Source organism: Ranitomeya imitator, chromosome 2, assembly GCF_032444005.1.
Source record: "Ranitomeya imitator isolate aRanImi1 chromosome 2, aRanImi1.pri, whole genome shotgun sequence".
In the NCBI taxonomy this organism is placed as follows: Eukaryota; Metazoa; Chordata; class Amphibia; order Anura; family Dendrobatidae; genus Ranitomeya; species Ranitomeya imitator.
The window spans coordinates 580,301,739-580,318,955 of NC_091283.1; the positions used below are offsets into that span (position 1 = coordinate 580,301,739).

The 17,217-nt window shown below is 44.8% G+C and overlaps 1 protein-coding gene across 3 annotated transcripts in view; it reads left to right on the forward strand.

Annotated features, from left to right (window-relative positions):
* The first annotated feature begins 319 nt into the window (after positions 1-319).
* The window catches only part of LOC138665062 (regulator of G-protein signaling 9-binding protein-like), a 32,416-nt gene continuing 15,518 nt past the window's right edge, over positions 320-17,217 (forward strand). Inside the window, exons 1-2 of one of the 3 annotated variants that reach the window (XM_069752221.1) lie at positions 331-431; positions 3,676-3,921. Coding sequence is in view for 2 of the 3 variants with exons in the window: in XM_069752218.1 (XP_069608319.1) it covers positions 376-431 (56 nt within the window). In the remaining variant the exon portion in view is untranslated. Of the gene's footprint in view, positions 432-3,675; positions 3,922-14,228; positions 14,325-17,217 lie in introns of those variants that run through there. The other 2 variants (XM_069752218.1, XM_069752219.1) reach the window with 2 other exon arrangements.

Sequence of the window (17,217 nt, forward strand, 5' to 3'; positions counted from 1 at the left end):
CCAAACAGAAAGACACCCATCATGTGACAGATGTACAGCGCCCTCCGGATGTAAGAGAGCAGTAGATGTTCTGCTCAACATGTGTGGGATGGTTGGAGGCAGGTGCAGCATTTGGAGATCTTTTCTCAGAAGAATGTGAACTATTCTGAGCCTACAGGCCTGCATGTCCCTCTTCAGCTTGTTTATAATTAGGGAGAGTCAGCCCATAGGGACGAAGGAGGGGGATCTGTAGTGTCTTCCCAAAATAGATACATTCCATGTGGGGAGAGAAGCAGTGTTTGAGAACAGAGGGAGGGATTTACAGAAGAAGGGAGTAAGAACATAAACATCCCTGAACTAAGAAAAGTTACTATCCTCTCCAGCAGTAACTGATATATGGCGGCAAGGGAAAATATGATAGGTAGGACACTACAGATGGGGGCAAGGCGAAGGTCAGTGCTTTATAGGGTCCTGAAAAAATGTTACATTATAGCATATCTTGTTGTATTTGCATGATATCACAAAACAAGGGGTCTGCAAAAGAGGTGGCGTCATGGAAATCATTTCATTTCTCTGTGTCTAACTCTGTGTTGGCTTCGTATAATCATAATTTCCATACCTGGCACTTGTGGGGACAAACAAGCATGAAAATTGCACTAAATGGTCATTTATTCTGAAAGTTATTTACTACTTTTTTTTTAATCTAAATAAAATCTAATATTTGGGTGTTGTAATGTGACCCTGCCATAATGGATACGGGAACATCGGAAGTCTCCTTTGTAGTCTCCTAAAGACTTATTAGGCTTTTGAGTTTTTTTTGTGGAGACCTGTGGTGGATGTGCAAATTTTGGTCTGTACATGGACCAGGAAACTCAGGCATGTGCAGCCAGCGGAATTTATAAGAATTTCTAGAATGTATTATTCTTTGCAATCATCTGTATTATAATCATTTGTTTTATATAAATGGAGGTACACTTTAAAGGAAACTTGATAGCCGGTCCATGCTGCCAAATCTTCTCCCCATCCCTCTAGACCAGGGGTGGGCAATTAATTTTCCTGAGCGGCCACATGACAGACCGTGACTGTTGTGGAGGGCCAAACCAATAGGCCAAAACTAATTCTGCTCAATATTAATATCAATATATTATAATTTTTATATTATTTATAATTATAATAACATTAATTGCATCCTTTAAAGGGAACCTGTCACCTGAATTTGGCGGGACTGGTTTTGGGTCATATGGGCGGAGTTTTCGGGTGTTTGATTCACCCTTTCCTTACCCGCTGGCTGCATGCTGGCTGCAATATTGGATTGAAGTTCATTCTCTGTCCTCCATAGTACACGCCTGCACAAGGCAAGATTGCATTGCGCAGGCGTGTACTATGGAGGACAGAGAATGAACTTCAATCCAATATTGCAGCCAGCATGCAGCCAGCGGGTAAGGAAAGGGTGAATCAAACACCCGAAAACTCCGCCCATATGACCCAAAACCAGTCCCGCCAAATTCAGGTGACAGAGTCCCTTTAACATTGAGAATTAAGTATGCTGACATCCCCCTATATATCGTTTGAACCCAAGTACAAACCCTTCTGTATATCGTATGAGCCCCCTCAAGCTCCTTATATACTGTATGAGCCCCACACCAGCCTCCCCCATATGCGGCATGAGCCCCACACAGCCTCCCTATACACAGCATGAGACCCACACAGCCTCCCTATACACAGCATGAGCCCCTCACAGCCTCCCTATATACACTGCATGAGCCCCACACAGCCTTCCTATATACACTACATGAGCACCACACAGCATCCCTATATACTGTATGAGCCCCACACAGCCTCCCAATATACTGCATGAGCCCCACACAGCCTCCCTATATACACTGCATGAGCCCAACATAGCTTCCCTATATACACTGCATGAGCCCCACACAGCCCCCTATATACTGTATGGGCCCCACACAGCCTCCCTATATACAGCATGAGCCTCACACAGCCTCCCTATATACACTACATGAGCGTAGCCTCTCCATATGCAACATGATGCCCCCATAGCCTTCCCATGTGCAGCATGACGCCTCCATTGCCTCCCCATGTGCAGCATGACACCCTCATAGTCTCCCCATATACTGCATGAGGCCCAATAGCCTCCCCATGTGCAGCATGTCAACCCCATATCCTCCCCATGTGCAGCATGTCAACCCCATAGCCTCCCTATTTGCAGCATGACGCCCCCATAGCCTCCCCATGTGCAGCATGCCACCAAATAACCTCACCATGTGCAGCATATCGCTCCCATAGCCTCCCCATGTGCAGCATGACACCCCATAGCCTCCCCATGTGCAGCATGACACGCTCATAGCCTCCCCATATACTGCATGAGGCCCAATAGCCTCCCAATGTGCAGCATGTCAACCCCATATCCTCCCCATGTGCAGCATGTCAACCCCATAGCCTCCCCATGTGCAGCATGACGCCCCCATAGCCTCCCCACGTGCAGCATGTCACCAAATAGCCTCACCATGTGCAGCATATCACTCCCATAGCCTCCCCATGTGCAGCATGACACCCCATAGCCTCCCCATGTACAACATGTCACCCCCATAGCGAGCAGCACATCACCACCATATGCAGCACCATGTGCATCATGTCACCCTCATAGCCTCCCCATGTGAAGCATAACGCCCCATAGCCTTGCCATGTGCAGCATGATGCCCCCATAGCCAGCAGCACGTCACCACCATATGCAGCACCATGTGCAGCACGTCACACCCATATGCAGCACCATGTGCAGCACGTCACACCCATATGCAGCACCATGTGCAGCATGTCACCCCCAGAGCCTCCCCATGTGAAGCATGACACCCCCATAGCTTCCCCATGTGCTGCATGTCACCCCATAGTCTCCCTATGTGCAGCATGTCACCCCATAGCCAGCAGTGCATCACCCCCATATGCAGCACTATGTGCAGCACGTCACCCCCATATGCAGTACCATGTGCAGCACGTCACCCCCATATGCAGCACCATGTGCAGCACATCACCCCCATATGCAGCACCATGTGCAGCATGTCACCCTCATAGACTCCCCATGCCCACCCAAACATCCCATACACGTGAAAAAAAAAATAACACCACATACTCACCTCGGTCCTGTTCCCCAGTGCTCTGCTTCTCCCCCGGGAACTCTCCCTGCCTGCGGTGCGGTGGCTCTCCACTGTACACAGCTGACCCGATGAAATGACGTCATCGCGTCCACCAATACAGTCAGCACCTATGGAGACAACAGAGACAGCGAGTGGGCAGGCACTGTGGGCCTCTGGTTTCCAGCCCCATGGCTGTCTCTGTCCGCGGTCCGGACTGAGACAGCCAGAGGGACGGATGTGGCCCATGGGCCGCACTTTGCCCAGGTTTACCCTAGACTGATAAGTTTCTCCCTATGATTTTGTATAGGAAGAGACCTGTCAGCAAGGCAGGAAAAAGCCACCAGGGACCTGCCTAGGACTAGCCATACTATGTTTTCTCAGAAACATTGCTTCTTTTAAGAGTAAAAGATAACTGACTGCAATAATCCTTTAAAGAAGCACTACCGTCAAAATTGTTTATGCTCCTAATAAATTGCAATCATCATATTATATAGCACTGTGTACTTACAATTGCTCATTTTGCCTTTCTAATCCTTCTCTTTTCCATTAGGTCTATGACATCACGTGATTAAAAACTGACTAGCTGAATCCTTCTAAGCTCTTTGCAGAAACAGGAGGTCAACTTTCATGATTCATGAGTCCCTGCAAAAGTCCCTGACAGGGAGGAGCAGAATAGCTGGGTCAGAAGTTGAATAGGGGAATGAAAAATGCAGGGACAAGAGACTTCCTATTTCTACATACAGTGGAAAAAAGAGAAGAATTTACTGGGTAGAAAGGAAAAATGAGCAATTGTACCGTAAGTACACAGCACCATATAATATGACTTCAATATATTAAGCGGATAAAACTTTGATAGGAGAGCTCCTTTAACATACACCTAGAGGACAGCCAGGCCGCCAGCAATAATTTTCTTTTTGTTATTTTATGAGCTTTTTTTATTATTTAAAACCAATTTCACATATGCAGAATATGGGCACATTTCTGAATATGTTCTACTGGCAGATGTGCTGGTCTGACTACACATTTACTCACCCAAACTGCCAGTTTAATAGGACCTTATGATGCTGTTAGTTTGTTGGGATCTGGAGTCTGAGAAAGTGACAAACGTGCAAACTCATGGCAGAAAGAAATTTCTAGTTTGCTATACAAGAAACTAAAAAACTGAGATCCTAAGGAGACTGCTAAATCCAACAGAACTCAAAAAGAGTACAATACAACTCCAATATAAACTTTATAGTTTTTATTAAAGTGTCTATTAAAATCTAGATACTTAATAACTAGTGAACAAGCAAAGAAGTTGCTCTAAGGCCGGCCTCACACTCAGCGTATAAAAATACGGTCCGTTTTTTACGGCCGTAATACGCAGAAAAGTCCCCAAAATAGCGGTCCGTATGTCATCCGTAGGCAGGGTGTGTCAGCGTATTTTGCGCATGGCATCCTCCGTATGTAATCCGTATGGTATCCGTACTGCAAGATTTTCTCGCAGGCTTGCAAAACCGACATACGGACATACAATGGATCCATGGGCTCAAATAATCATAAAAACATATATACTGTCTATATATATATATATATATATATATATATATAGCTCTAGCTATTAAATTTAAGGGTTAAATCGCGGAAAAAATTGGCGTGGGCTCCGCCAGAGTGGTAAAGCCAGTGACTGAGGGCAGATATTAATAGCCTGGAGAGTGTTCATGGTTTTGCCCATCCCCCTCCCCCCCGGCTAAAAACATCTGCCCCCAGCCACCCCAGAAAAGGCACATCTGGAAGATGCGCCTATCCTAGCACTTAGCCACTCTCTTCCCATTCCCGTGTAGCAGTGGGATATGGGGTAATGAAGGGTTAATGTCACCTTGCTATTGTAAGGTGACATTAAGCCAGATTAATAATGGAGAGGCGTCAATTATGACACCTATCCATTATTAATCCAATAGTATGAAATGGTTAAAAAAAAACACACACACATTATTACAAAGTCTTTTAATGAAATAAATACACAGGTTGTTGCAATATTTTATTATACTGGTAATCCACCTGAAGACCCTTGTCACCTGGAACAAATGTAAAAAAAAAAAACAATATTCCATACCTTCCAATGATCAGTCTCGTCCCACGCTGTAAATCCATCTGAAAGGGTTAACTAATTTTACAAGCAGAAGCCTGCTAATGCAGCCGCCCCTGCCTGTAAAACCCCGGCGAATGAATGGAATGTAGGTGAATGACCTGTAATTACATCGATTTGCGGTGATGCGCCCTCTGCTGGATGTCCTCATATGAACTCGAGCCTGGGAACTTTTCAGAATATTTTCCCACGCTCGAGTTCATATGAGGACATCCAGCAGAGGGCGCATCACCGCGACTGAAGGTAACTACAGGTCATTGACCTACATTCCATTCTTTCCCCGGGGTTTTACAGGCAGGAGCACAGCTGCATTAGCAGAGCTTCTGCTTGTAAAATTAGTTAACCCCTTCAGATGGATTTACATCGTGGGATGTGACAGAACGACGGAAGGTATGGGATATTGTTGTTTTTTTATTTTACCTTTTTTACAGAACGAGGGTCTTCAGGTGGATTACCAGTATAATAAAATATTACAAAAACCTGTGTATTTATGTCATTAAAATACTTTGTAATAATGTGTGTGTGTGTGTGTGTTTTAACCATTTCATACTATTGGATTAATAATGGATAAGTGTCAAAATTAATCTGGGTTAATGTCACCTTACAATAGCAAGGTGACATTAACCCTTCATTACCACATATCCCACTGCTACACGGGAATGGGAAGAGAGTGGCCAAGTGCCAGAATAGGCGCATCTTCCAGATGTGCCTTTTCTGGGGTGGCTGGGGGCAGATGTTTTTTGCCAGGGGGGCCAATAACCATGGACCCTCTCCAGGCTATTAATATCTGCCCTCAGTCACTGGCTTTACCATTCTGGCGGAGAAAATTGAGCGGGAGCCCACGCCAATTTTTTCTGCGATTTAACCCTTTAATTTAATAGCTAGAGCGCCCAAATTTTGCACATACACACTACTAACATTAGTAGTGTGGAATATGCAAAAAAAAAAGGGATAGGAGATGGTTTACTATATGTAAACCATGTCTCATATCATGTCGGGTTTGGGAAGGAGATAGCAAAAGCCGGCAATTGAATTACCGGCTTTTAAGCTATCTAGCGCTGTATGAAATATTAATATATATACATATATGTGTCTCACTGACACATAAATATATATATATATATGTATAATATATATATATATATATATATATATATATATATATATTTTATACCCCTATACTATGTGTAGACATTTCACTTAGCTATTCTATTCTAACCTGTCAGTGTGATTTTACTGTACACCGCACTGAATTGCCGGCTTTTCTATAGAACACCGCTGCGTATTTCTCGCAAGTCACACTGTTGGTCCGTGTGTAATCCGTATTTTTCTGGTCCCCATAGACTTTCATTGGCGTATTTTTTGTGCAATAGGGTGACAAACGCAGCATGCTGCGTTTTTCTACGGACGTAGAAGACCGTATAATACGGATCAGTAAAATATGGCTGATAGGAACTGGGGCATAGAGAAGCATTGTACCGTATGCAATCCGTATTTTCAGCACCTCTTACGTCCGTAAAACACGGTAGTGTGAGGCCGGCCTAAGAAGTTGGGGCACAGAGGTATCTATAAACCAGTAAATAATAATTAAACTGGTATATAATGGGGTACATAATAGCTATTATGTACCCTATTATATACTTTAACAGTTTATAGATAGATTTTAATAGACATTTTAACCCCTTCATGACCTTGGGATTTTCCATTTTTCCGTGTTTGTTTTTCGCTCCCCTCCTTCCCAGAGCCATAACTTTTTTATTTTTCTGTCAATATGGCCATGTGAGGGCTTATTTTTTGCGGGACGAGTTGTACTTTTGAACTACATTATTGGTTTTACCATGTCGTGTACAAGAAAATGGGAAAAAAATTCCAAGTGCGGTGAAATTGCAAAAAAAGTGCAATTCTATGCGTGTTTTTTGTTTGGCTTTTTTACTAGGTTCACTAACACTGATCTGCCATTATGATTTTCCAGGTCATTATGAGTTCATAGACATCAAACATGTCAGGGTTATTTTTTATCTAAGTGGTGAAAAAAAATTCCAAACTTTGCTAAAAAAAAAAAAATTGCTCCATTTTCCGATACCCATAGCGTCTCCATTTTTTCATGATCTGGGGGTCGGGTGAGGGCTTATTTCTTGTGCAGTGAGCTGACGTTTTTAGTGATACCATTTTGGTGCACATATGTTCTTTTAACCATCCGTTATTGCATTTTAATGCAATGTCGCGATGACCAAAAAAACGTAATTCAGACTTTTCAAATTTTTTTCTCACTACGCCGTTTAGCGATTAGGTTAATCCTTTCTTTTATTGATAGATCGGGTGATTCTGAACGCGGCGATACCAAATATGTGCATATTTTTTTTTATTGTTTTATTTTGAATGGGGCGAAAGGGGGGTGATTTAAACTTTTATATTTTTTTTATTTATTTCATATTTTTTTAAACTTTTTTTTTTTTTTTTACTTTTGCCATGCTTCAATAGCCTCCATGGGAGGCTAGAAGCTGGCATAGCCTGATCGGCTCTGCTACATAGCAGCGATCATCAGATCGCTCCTATGTAGCTGAATTACAGGCTTGCTATGAGCGCCGACAACAGGGTGGTGCTCACAGCAAGTCGGCATCAGCAACCATAGAGGTCTCAAGGAGACCTTTCGTTACTATGCCGACGCATCGCTGACCACCGATCATGTGACTGGGGTCGGCGATGCACGCATTTCCAGCCGGATAGCCGGAAGCGGTAGTTAAATGCCGCTGTCAGCATTTGACAGAGGCATTTAACTAGTTAATAGCGGCGGGTGGATTGCGCGCTCATGTCAGCTGTACAAAACAGCTGACATGTTGCGGCTTTGATGTGGGCTCAGCGCCGGAGCCCACATCAAAGCAGGGGATCCGACCTCAGACGTACTACCCCAGAAAGGGGTTAATAAAAATTGTGACTTTTATATTGGAGTTGTATTGTGCTCTATTTTGGTTCTGTCGGATTCATCAGTCTCCCTAGGATCTCAGTTTTTTGTTTCATATGTGCTTAGTGCATCCATAAGATGACATGATGTCTTATTATAGAAAAATCCATGTTTTTTTTATATGTAAATGATCTTTTCCAGGTTCTAGGGCGAATGGTGCCTGGAAGATAACTCTGCCTCCAGAGCTTATTTTACCTGAAGGGGAAGTTGGTTACCAGAGTGAGATAAGGAACCAACACAGAAAAGGAGAAATTAAATGTCTTCTTGGAAACACATTTTTTACTTCTCTCTCAACTCTGCTGTATTGCAATAATATTGCAACCCGGTCTGCCTATGAGCTGGAAGAAAAAGCTGAAAGGAGCCCAAAGTTGTGTCAGGTATAATCACACTCAGCTCTGCAGTGAGGTCAGGAGAGCAGAGAGCGGCCATTGTATAACACAATGGTAATACCCCCTTCATGTAAAATAAGCTCTGGAGGCAGAGTTATCTTCCGGGGACCATACTCCAAAGAACCTGGAAGTGGTAATTTACATAAAGTGTTAAAAGGAGATTTCTCAGCACAAGATATCTGATATGTGACATACAGGGAGGACTTTTTTCAGCAATGTATAACCTGTATGTTCATATTAATAGTTTAAATAGGTCAAATGTTGTGACAGATTCCCTTTAAATATTCAAAAAGGATTATACAGCCATTCTGACATTATCAAAGTTGGTACACCAGCCTAATCAGGTCATAGACATCTATTTAAAGGTTTTTTTTCCCTGAATCGTACATTATTCCTTATTCTGGGGATAAGGGATAACTTACTGATCACTGGAACTCTGGGGTCTGATTGCTGGGACCCCTAGTTATCCCTAGAATGGGGCTCTGGAACAATGAACAGAGTGAAGGGCGAGATGGAACTCCATTCAAGATGGGGCTCTGCAGAGTACGGGTCTAAAGCCCAGTTCTGAAGATCACTAGGAATTCAACTGTTGGTCCCCTCAGCCATCAGTAAGTGGATAACTTACTATTTTGGACTAACCCTTTAATAATATATGCAGCTTGTATTATGAAATTTTGTGACCAATCCATTAAATATGCATTTTTGTAATCAATTTTTAGTGCTCCAATGCATTTAAACAGGGGCGCACATGCCATTGGTGCAACCTGCAGCCACACAGGGACCCAAGAGGTAAGGAGGCCACTTCTACCTCCAAAGCAGGTGGCATTGTGCATTATGATGAGTTATTGGACTGCACAGGGCTCATATATTGTTCTTGCAAATGGGTGTTCTGTCTATGTCAGCTTCTGCATCAAAAATAGAAAATAAAGCAGTGTTACAAATAGTCTGGATTTACGTGTTGCATATTTGTGTATCAGCCCATCTGCAGATCAATGTGGCTACATTTTTGCAGGTTATGAATAAATGCTGAATAAGCAGATACTCAGTGACACTATGACTGATCTACTGCTGCAGCGACATGATGACTGTAATACCCATTATAGCTGGCATCAGTCAGACCTAGACTGGCAATGTGACAGCTGTGCAATTTGTAATGTCTGTCATGTTTTTCAGTGAGCTGTCAATTGTTATTTACCATATCTTCATGCTCATAATTCCTATTTCTTCCGTTCATGTTTTTTTAAATGCAAGAGGACGGTGTACGACATGAATGATGGAAACTGTTTTCCTGTTGTTTTATATTGGCGCAGTTATTGAATTGTAGAAATGGTTAAAAGCTGCCTCGTTGCCAGGTAACGGTGGTGCGAGTAGCAGCAGGTCCCTACCCAGCTCATGTGCTGCGGCGCTGTATACTTGGTCTGCTACAAGCGGCATCTTTTTCCAAAGCTGACAAGTACACTTCAGTGGAAAAAAGGGAGAGGAGGGAGACGCATAGGTTTTTATGGAAAAAGCGGGAGAACCCCTAAGGATTTCCATTTGTAGTGTTCGGGGACTGATATTTATAATGTGCAGGCACAGACATGTATGCTACAATAAGCCTGAGGTATTATTACCGGGATCTAACAGTCCGTATACATGAAAATGCTGCATGGTAAATAGATGTTTGGGGTTGGAGCTCTCTTATGGTCTCATGAGCTCTTATTTCCTGTTGGATGGGTTTTAAGCCCACCATACGGTTGCAGAGATATGGACCTTTTTGTTGGTGCAAAATTTTATGATCTTTACCAAGGGCTCACAGGATAATAATGCAGGGCAGCTCAAATGGGAAAGAGAAAATAGCAGTCAGCTCACCCAATATTACTGAAATCCACCGCACTCCCTGTGTGGAATATCTTAGAAACAAAAGGATTTTTTGAAACTTGCTAATTTATTCAAGTGAAAAACAGAAATCAATCAAATGTGACAGATCAAATAGTAGGTACAAGCGACTCAATCTGATGTGACGTTTCGACCCTCCCGGGTCATACTCTAAAGTTGCACTTAATCCAGGATTTATGAGTAGCTCTTATGGTAAAGAGGATGTTGTCCCTGTAGTGTCAGGGGGCAGGTACAGTCCCTTTGATACCAAGTATGGCCTAATAGTTGATTTTTTCTTAGTGTGACCTTGTTGAGGAATAGCAGTGGTGCATCAGCGTCCTGCTGCTGTTTGCATATGCGATTTATATAGAGAGTTGGTATGTCACTGGAGACAACCTTTTTTGCAGGTGCCAGCGTATCAGCCTTAAATTGCTGGTAAGTTGTATGTGGTTTAATGGATTTGCCAGTTCTGGATAAAGCCTTGTAGAGGGGTAACAGCGGCGCATCTGCGTCTTGCTGGTGGACATGTAGGCTTAATACCCTTAGTGGATGGGGGATAGCACTCCTGCGTCCTGAGGGAAATTTTTGTGAAATTAAGCTTAAAATAGTAATTAAAATGTATTAATGCAATGTTTGCACTGTTTGCAAACATTTCTATATGAAAAATATTATATATTTTTTTACAAATATCCATATTGACCACTAGGGGGAGCATTTTCCGTTTTAGACCTCAAGCAGCTATAGTAACATTTACCAGCTTTACTGTTAGCAGCAAAATTGGGGCAGTAACTGCTGACATCACCATTTCCCTCCCCTTTTGGGTGGTCTAATATCCCTGGGGCAGAATGAAGAGCAGCATCACAGGACAGCGCCATTTTGTGTGTGACTGCCCTGTGACCTGCTATCACCAGCAGTTACTGCATCAGAGGCACAGCTTGTTTACAGAGGAGCAGAACACAGTGGACTCAGCAGCATTTTTTGTGAATAACATTCTTGCCATCCCCCTTCCCCCACCTTAATCCCTGTCCTGTCAGCTGCCCTGCTCTCTCTCTCCAGGTGTCACCTCCCTCTCTGCAGGCTGAGATCACAGGGACTGTGTGTGAGGGGTGAGGCGGAGACACAGCAGGAGAAGCACACAGGGCAGCCTGTGAGGAGCAGAGGATGTCTGCCCAGGACTGCCTGCCTGGAGTACAGAGGAGCAGTGAGCGCTTCTTCTGTCCTGCGATAGAGAGTAAGTGGAGCTCGGCAGATAGCACAGGGCTATAATAAAATGGCAGCTAGTCACACCTACAGCAGTGAGTTGTGCAGCCCACAGAGGCGTGCCCAGCTCACTGCTAATGCTGCTACAATGTTACAGATAGTGTCAGCGCCGGTCTATTATCTCCTATGTCTATGGGGTGCCGTAATCTGACACTGATGCAAAACCAAGATGTCAGCCCCCAGTGCCTTCTTTAAACTCATATAACACATGAAATCTGTTTCACATGCATTTAAAACTTGCTTATAGCAGCATGTTATGCTACATGACAGTGATTTATTAATGATCTACAAACGCGGTACCTTCCCTTTAAAAGGGATTGTCCGACAAAATGGTCAATGTATGAGATTCCCCTACAGGATGTTGGAGGAAGTTCAATTATTTCCAAGTTTTGTACATTAATAAATATATTCATATACTCATCAATCAAACCCCCAGTTGCTCTAATGCAGACATTCAATTGTCTTTGTTATCTTTAATATGCCTTTTGACAACTTATATGTTTTTTTTTTAAATAGTAGTTCTACATCTATATATATGAGGCATCGTGATTACTCGCTAATCCTGCCCCCTGCACAGTAGCTCCGCCTCCCACCAAATCACCACACACAATCCCACCCCCCACCTCATTACCACACACAATCCCGCCCCCCACCACATCACCACACACAATCCCGCCCCCCCACATCACAACACACAATCTCGCCCCCAACCCATCACCACACATAATCCCGCCCCCCCACCACATCACTACACACAATCTCACCCCCCAACCCATCACCACACACAATCACGCCCCCAACACACAATCCCGCCCCCAACACATCACCACAATCTCGCCCCCCAACCCATCACCACACAATCTCGCCCCCCAACCCATCACCACACAAAATCTCGCCCCCAACCCATCACCACACACAATCACGCCCCCAACCCATCACCACACACAATCACGCCCCCCACCCCATCACCACACACAATCCCGCCCCCCAACACATCACCCCACACAATCCCGCCCCCCAACACATCACCACACACAATCTCGCCCCCCCAACCCATCACCACACATAATCCCGCCCCCCACCACATCACCACACACAATCTCTCCCCCCAACCCATCACCACACACAATCTCGCCCCCCAACCCATCACCACACAAAATCACGCCCCCCAACCATCACCACACAATCACGCCCCCAACCCATCACCACACACAATCACGCCCCCACCCCATCACCACACACAATCCCGCCCCCAACACATCACCACACACAATCCCGCCCCCCAACACATCACCACACACAATCTCGCCCCCCTAACCCATCACCACACATAATCCCGCCCCCCACCACATCACCACACACAATCTCGCCCCTCAACCCATCACCACACACAATCACGACCCCAAACCAGCACCACACACAATCCCGCCCCCCAACACATCACCACACACAATCTCTCTGGATCCCTATAAGTAATGAAGTCTCCATGTAATTCATACCATATATATGGTCAGAAGGGAAATGAATAAAGGAAGTGAACCGCTCATCTTACCCATGAATCTATGCCAGTGTGTGTCTCCAGCAGCCCCGACGCGCGTTTCGCGCCTGTTCAGCCCATATTGCGATTACAGTAGTCTGTGTCCTTGTTACATTTTTTATATTCTTGTATGGGACTATTTACTCCATAGTTTGTTGTAGGATAAGATGTTCGAGAGAGTTGGAAAGTTTGCCCAAAGTACATTATGACTTGGTAAGAAGAACATGAACTCCAATGTCCTTCATTACAGACCAGTTTCTCAATGTTTCCAAGCCAAGACTCCCCTACTACATTGTATTTGCCATGTAGGCCTCATTCAGACATCCATTTTTCACATACTTATTGTACTTGCTTTGTTCATAGATAGAACATGAACGCAATACATCTTAGGGCTTTTTCACATGTCAGTGTTTCCAGTACAAGTGGTGACAGTTTTCACACGTACCGGAAACAATTACACACATAGACCCAAGTGAATGGGTCTGTGCACATATCAGTGTGTTTCCATGAACCGTGTGTCTGTGGGCAAAACACGCTGACCTGTCTGTTTTTTAACAGCCGCAAAACGTCCCGCACACATTTACACTGATGACGCACAGATGACATCTGTGTGTCATCAGTGTGACACGTACTGGCGCCTGGGAATCAGCGGTATTGTTTGTGCTGATCCCCGGCGCTGGGTGCTTAAGACAACTCACAACATTGTCCCCTGCCCCCACTGAGATCAGGGGACAATGATGTGAGCTATCTTCAGCACCGGTGCCTGAGAGCGGCTCGAACTGTGCCGGATTTTCTCAGGCGCTGGTAGGTGGGATACTGAGGTGGCACACAGCTGCCACACATATAGAACACACGGACACGGATACCTCTGGTACTGGTTTTTCCAGTACTGGTAACATCAGGACGTGTGAAAGAGCTCTTATAGACATTAACTGTCTATGGGGCTGTTCACACGTTCATTTTGTTTTGCAGATAAAAAAGCCCTCCAGTGATGTCCATTTTTTGATCCGAGTCATGGATCAACCTTGACCATGCAGCTCAACAAGTATTCAAAAGAAGAAAACAGGTAAGCATACTGGTTCCTTCCGTTTGTCATCCGAGTCTTGTCTGTTTTCTACTGTTTAGTGGGTGTGAGAAGCCTCGAATATATTTTTTTTATTTGCATATTAGAATAAGGTATGCTGCATTGTGATTGTAACAATGGACGTGGATCAAAAATGGCTGCAAATCAGATCAGCACTCTCAATGTTACAATCATACATCCATTTTCCTTTTTTCTTACGTGTGTCATCATTCTTTTCTCATCTGTCTTTACAAACTGAAAGAAGTAGCCTGTCTAGCCTTTTTTATACACTGACAAATAGCAGTGGATCAATTAAAAATGAATAAAAAAAAAAAAAAAGCATATGTAAAGCATTTTAACTTCTGGTTATAATGGACTAGATAATGAACCCGTTCTACGTCTGGGTGGCGAGCATTTTTATTGGTGCCTCCATACAGCCAAATGTAGCGCGGAGAAAATTAACTTTATTCTTCCCTCCAGCAGTCGGTTATAGTCATGGAGTTGGGAGTGCCGCTGGTTCAATCATTGCTCTGGGTACATAAAGCGGCCACTATAACCACGTCCCCGGCCCTGACTGACACCCCCTCTACATTGAGGCCAGCTGTCAGTCAGAGCCAGGTGCGCGATAACAGCCGCGGGTCTCTATTTTCAGAGCAATGACTGAACCTGTGGCGTCCCTGCCTCCATGACTGAAGCCAAAGGCTGGCGGGGAGAATAAAGTTACTTTTCTCGCTGGGCAGAATAATAATAGCGCTATTAGCCTGCACATTAACCGCATATCTGCAGGTTAACTTAACAGCACAACAACATAGCACAAAAATGTACCAATAAAAATGCTCGCCACAATGGTGTAGAACAGGTTCAATAGCTAATCCTTGTATATGCTCCCCATCCCTGTATATGCTCCTCATCCTTGTATATGCTCCCCCAGCCTTGTATATGCTCCCCATCCTTGTATATGCTCGCCATCCTTGTATGTGCTCCCCCAGCCTTGTATATGCTCCCCCATCCTTGTATATGGTCCCCTAACCTTGTATATGCTCCCCCAGCCTTGTATATGGTCCCCCATCCTTGTATATGCTCCCCCCAGCCTTGTATATGCTCCCCCAGCCTTGTATATGCTCCCCCATCCTTGTATATGGTCCCCTAACCTTGTATATGCTCCCCCAGCCTTGTATATGCTCCCCCAGCCTGGTATATGCTCCCCCAGCCTTGTATATGCTCCCCCAGCCTTGTATATGCTCCCCATCCTTGTATATGGTCCCCCATCCTTGTATATGCTCCCCCATCCTTGTATATGCCCGCCATCCTTGTATATGCTCGCCATCCTTGTATGTGCTCCCCCAGCCTTGTATATGGTCCCCTAACCTTGTATATGGTCCTTCAGCCTTGTATATGCTCCCCCATCCTTGTATATGGTCCCCTAACCTTGTATATGGTCCTTCAGCCTTGTATATGGTCCCTCATCCTTGTATATGCTCCCCCATCCTTGTATATGCTCCCCCAGCCTGGTATATGCTCCCCCCAGCCTTGTATATGCTCCCCCAGCCTTGTATATGGTCCCCCATCCTTGTATATGCTCCCCCATCCTTGTATATGGTCCCCCATCCTTGTATATGGTCCCCCACCCTTGTATGCGCTCCCCCATCCTTGTATATGGTCCCCCAGCCTTGTATATGGTCCCCCATCCTTGTATATGCTCCCCCAGCCTTGTATATGCTCCCCCAGCCTTGTATATGCTTCCCCATCCTTGTATATGCTCCCCCATCCTTGTATGTGCTCCCCATCCTTGTATATACTCCCCCATCCTTGTATATGCTCCTCCAGCCTGGTTTATGCTCTCCCAGCCTTGTATATGGTCCCCCATCCTTGTATATGCTCCCCCAGCCTTGTATATGCTCCCCCAGCCTTGTATATACTCCCCCATCCTTGTATATGCTCCTCCAGCCTGGTTTATGCTCCCCCAGCCTTGTATATGGTCCCCCATCCTTGTATATGCTCCCCCAGCCTTGTATATGCTCCCCCAGCCTTGTATATGCTCCCCCAGCCTTGTATATGCTCCTCCAACCTTGTATATGCTCCCCCAGCCTTGTATATGCTCCCCCAGCCTTGTATATGCTCCTCCAGCCTGGTTTATGCTCCCCCAGCCTTGTATATGCTCCCCCAGCCTTGTATATGGTCCCCCAGCCTTGTATATGCTCCCCCAGCCTTGTATATGCTCCCCCAGCCTTGTATATGCTCCCCCAGCCTTGTATATACTCCCCCATCCTTGTATATGCTCCTCCAGCCTGGTTTATGCTCCCCCAGCCTTGTATATGGTCCCCCATCCTTGTATATGCTCCCCCAGCCTGGTATATACTCCCTCAGCCTGGAATATACTCCCTCAGCCTGGTATATGCTCCCCCAGCCTGGTATATATGCTCCCCATACTATGATATGCTCACCCATCCTATGATATGCTCACCCATCCTGTACAATACATATGGGGATGGCGGTATGCACAGGCATATCGGTGCCACACTCCTCCTCGCTGTCACCTTCAGGCACTGGACTCTTTTTTTCCCCATCCATATTGAGGTCTAAGGTCGGGGTAAGAAAAAGGTATGAAAAACTGTCCCATTTTCACCTGGCAAAATGGACGATTGTTTCTGTGTGTCATGTATTATCTATATGTGATTTTTTTTTACATGTTTTTATACATCAACATCTAATACAATTTACAAGACCAAATAGAATCCTATGTTAATAATTGAAATGTATATGTAAAAAGCAGACGTTTGGGTTTTTCGCACACCCATAGACTTGAATAAACGAGTCTCATCCAAAATACAGAAGTACCTAGTGCATGCTGCGACTTACTGTCATCTGGACCACCCTATTAGATAACATTGGTCCA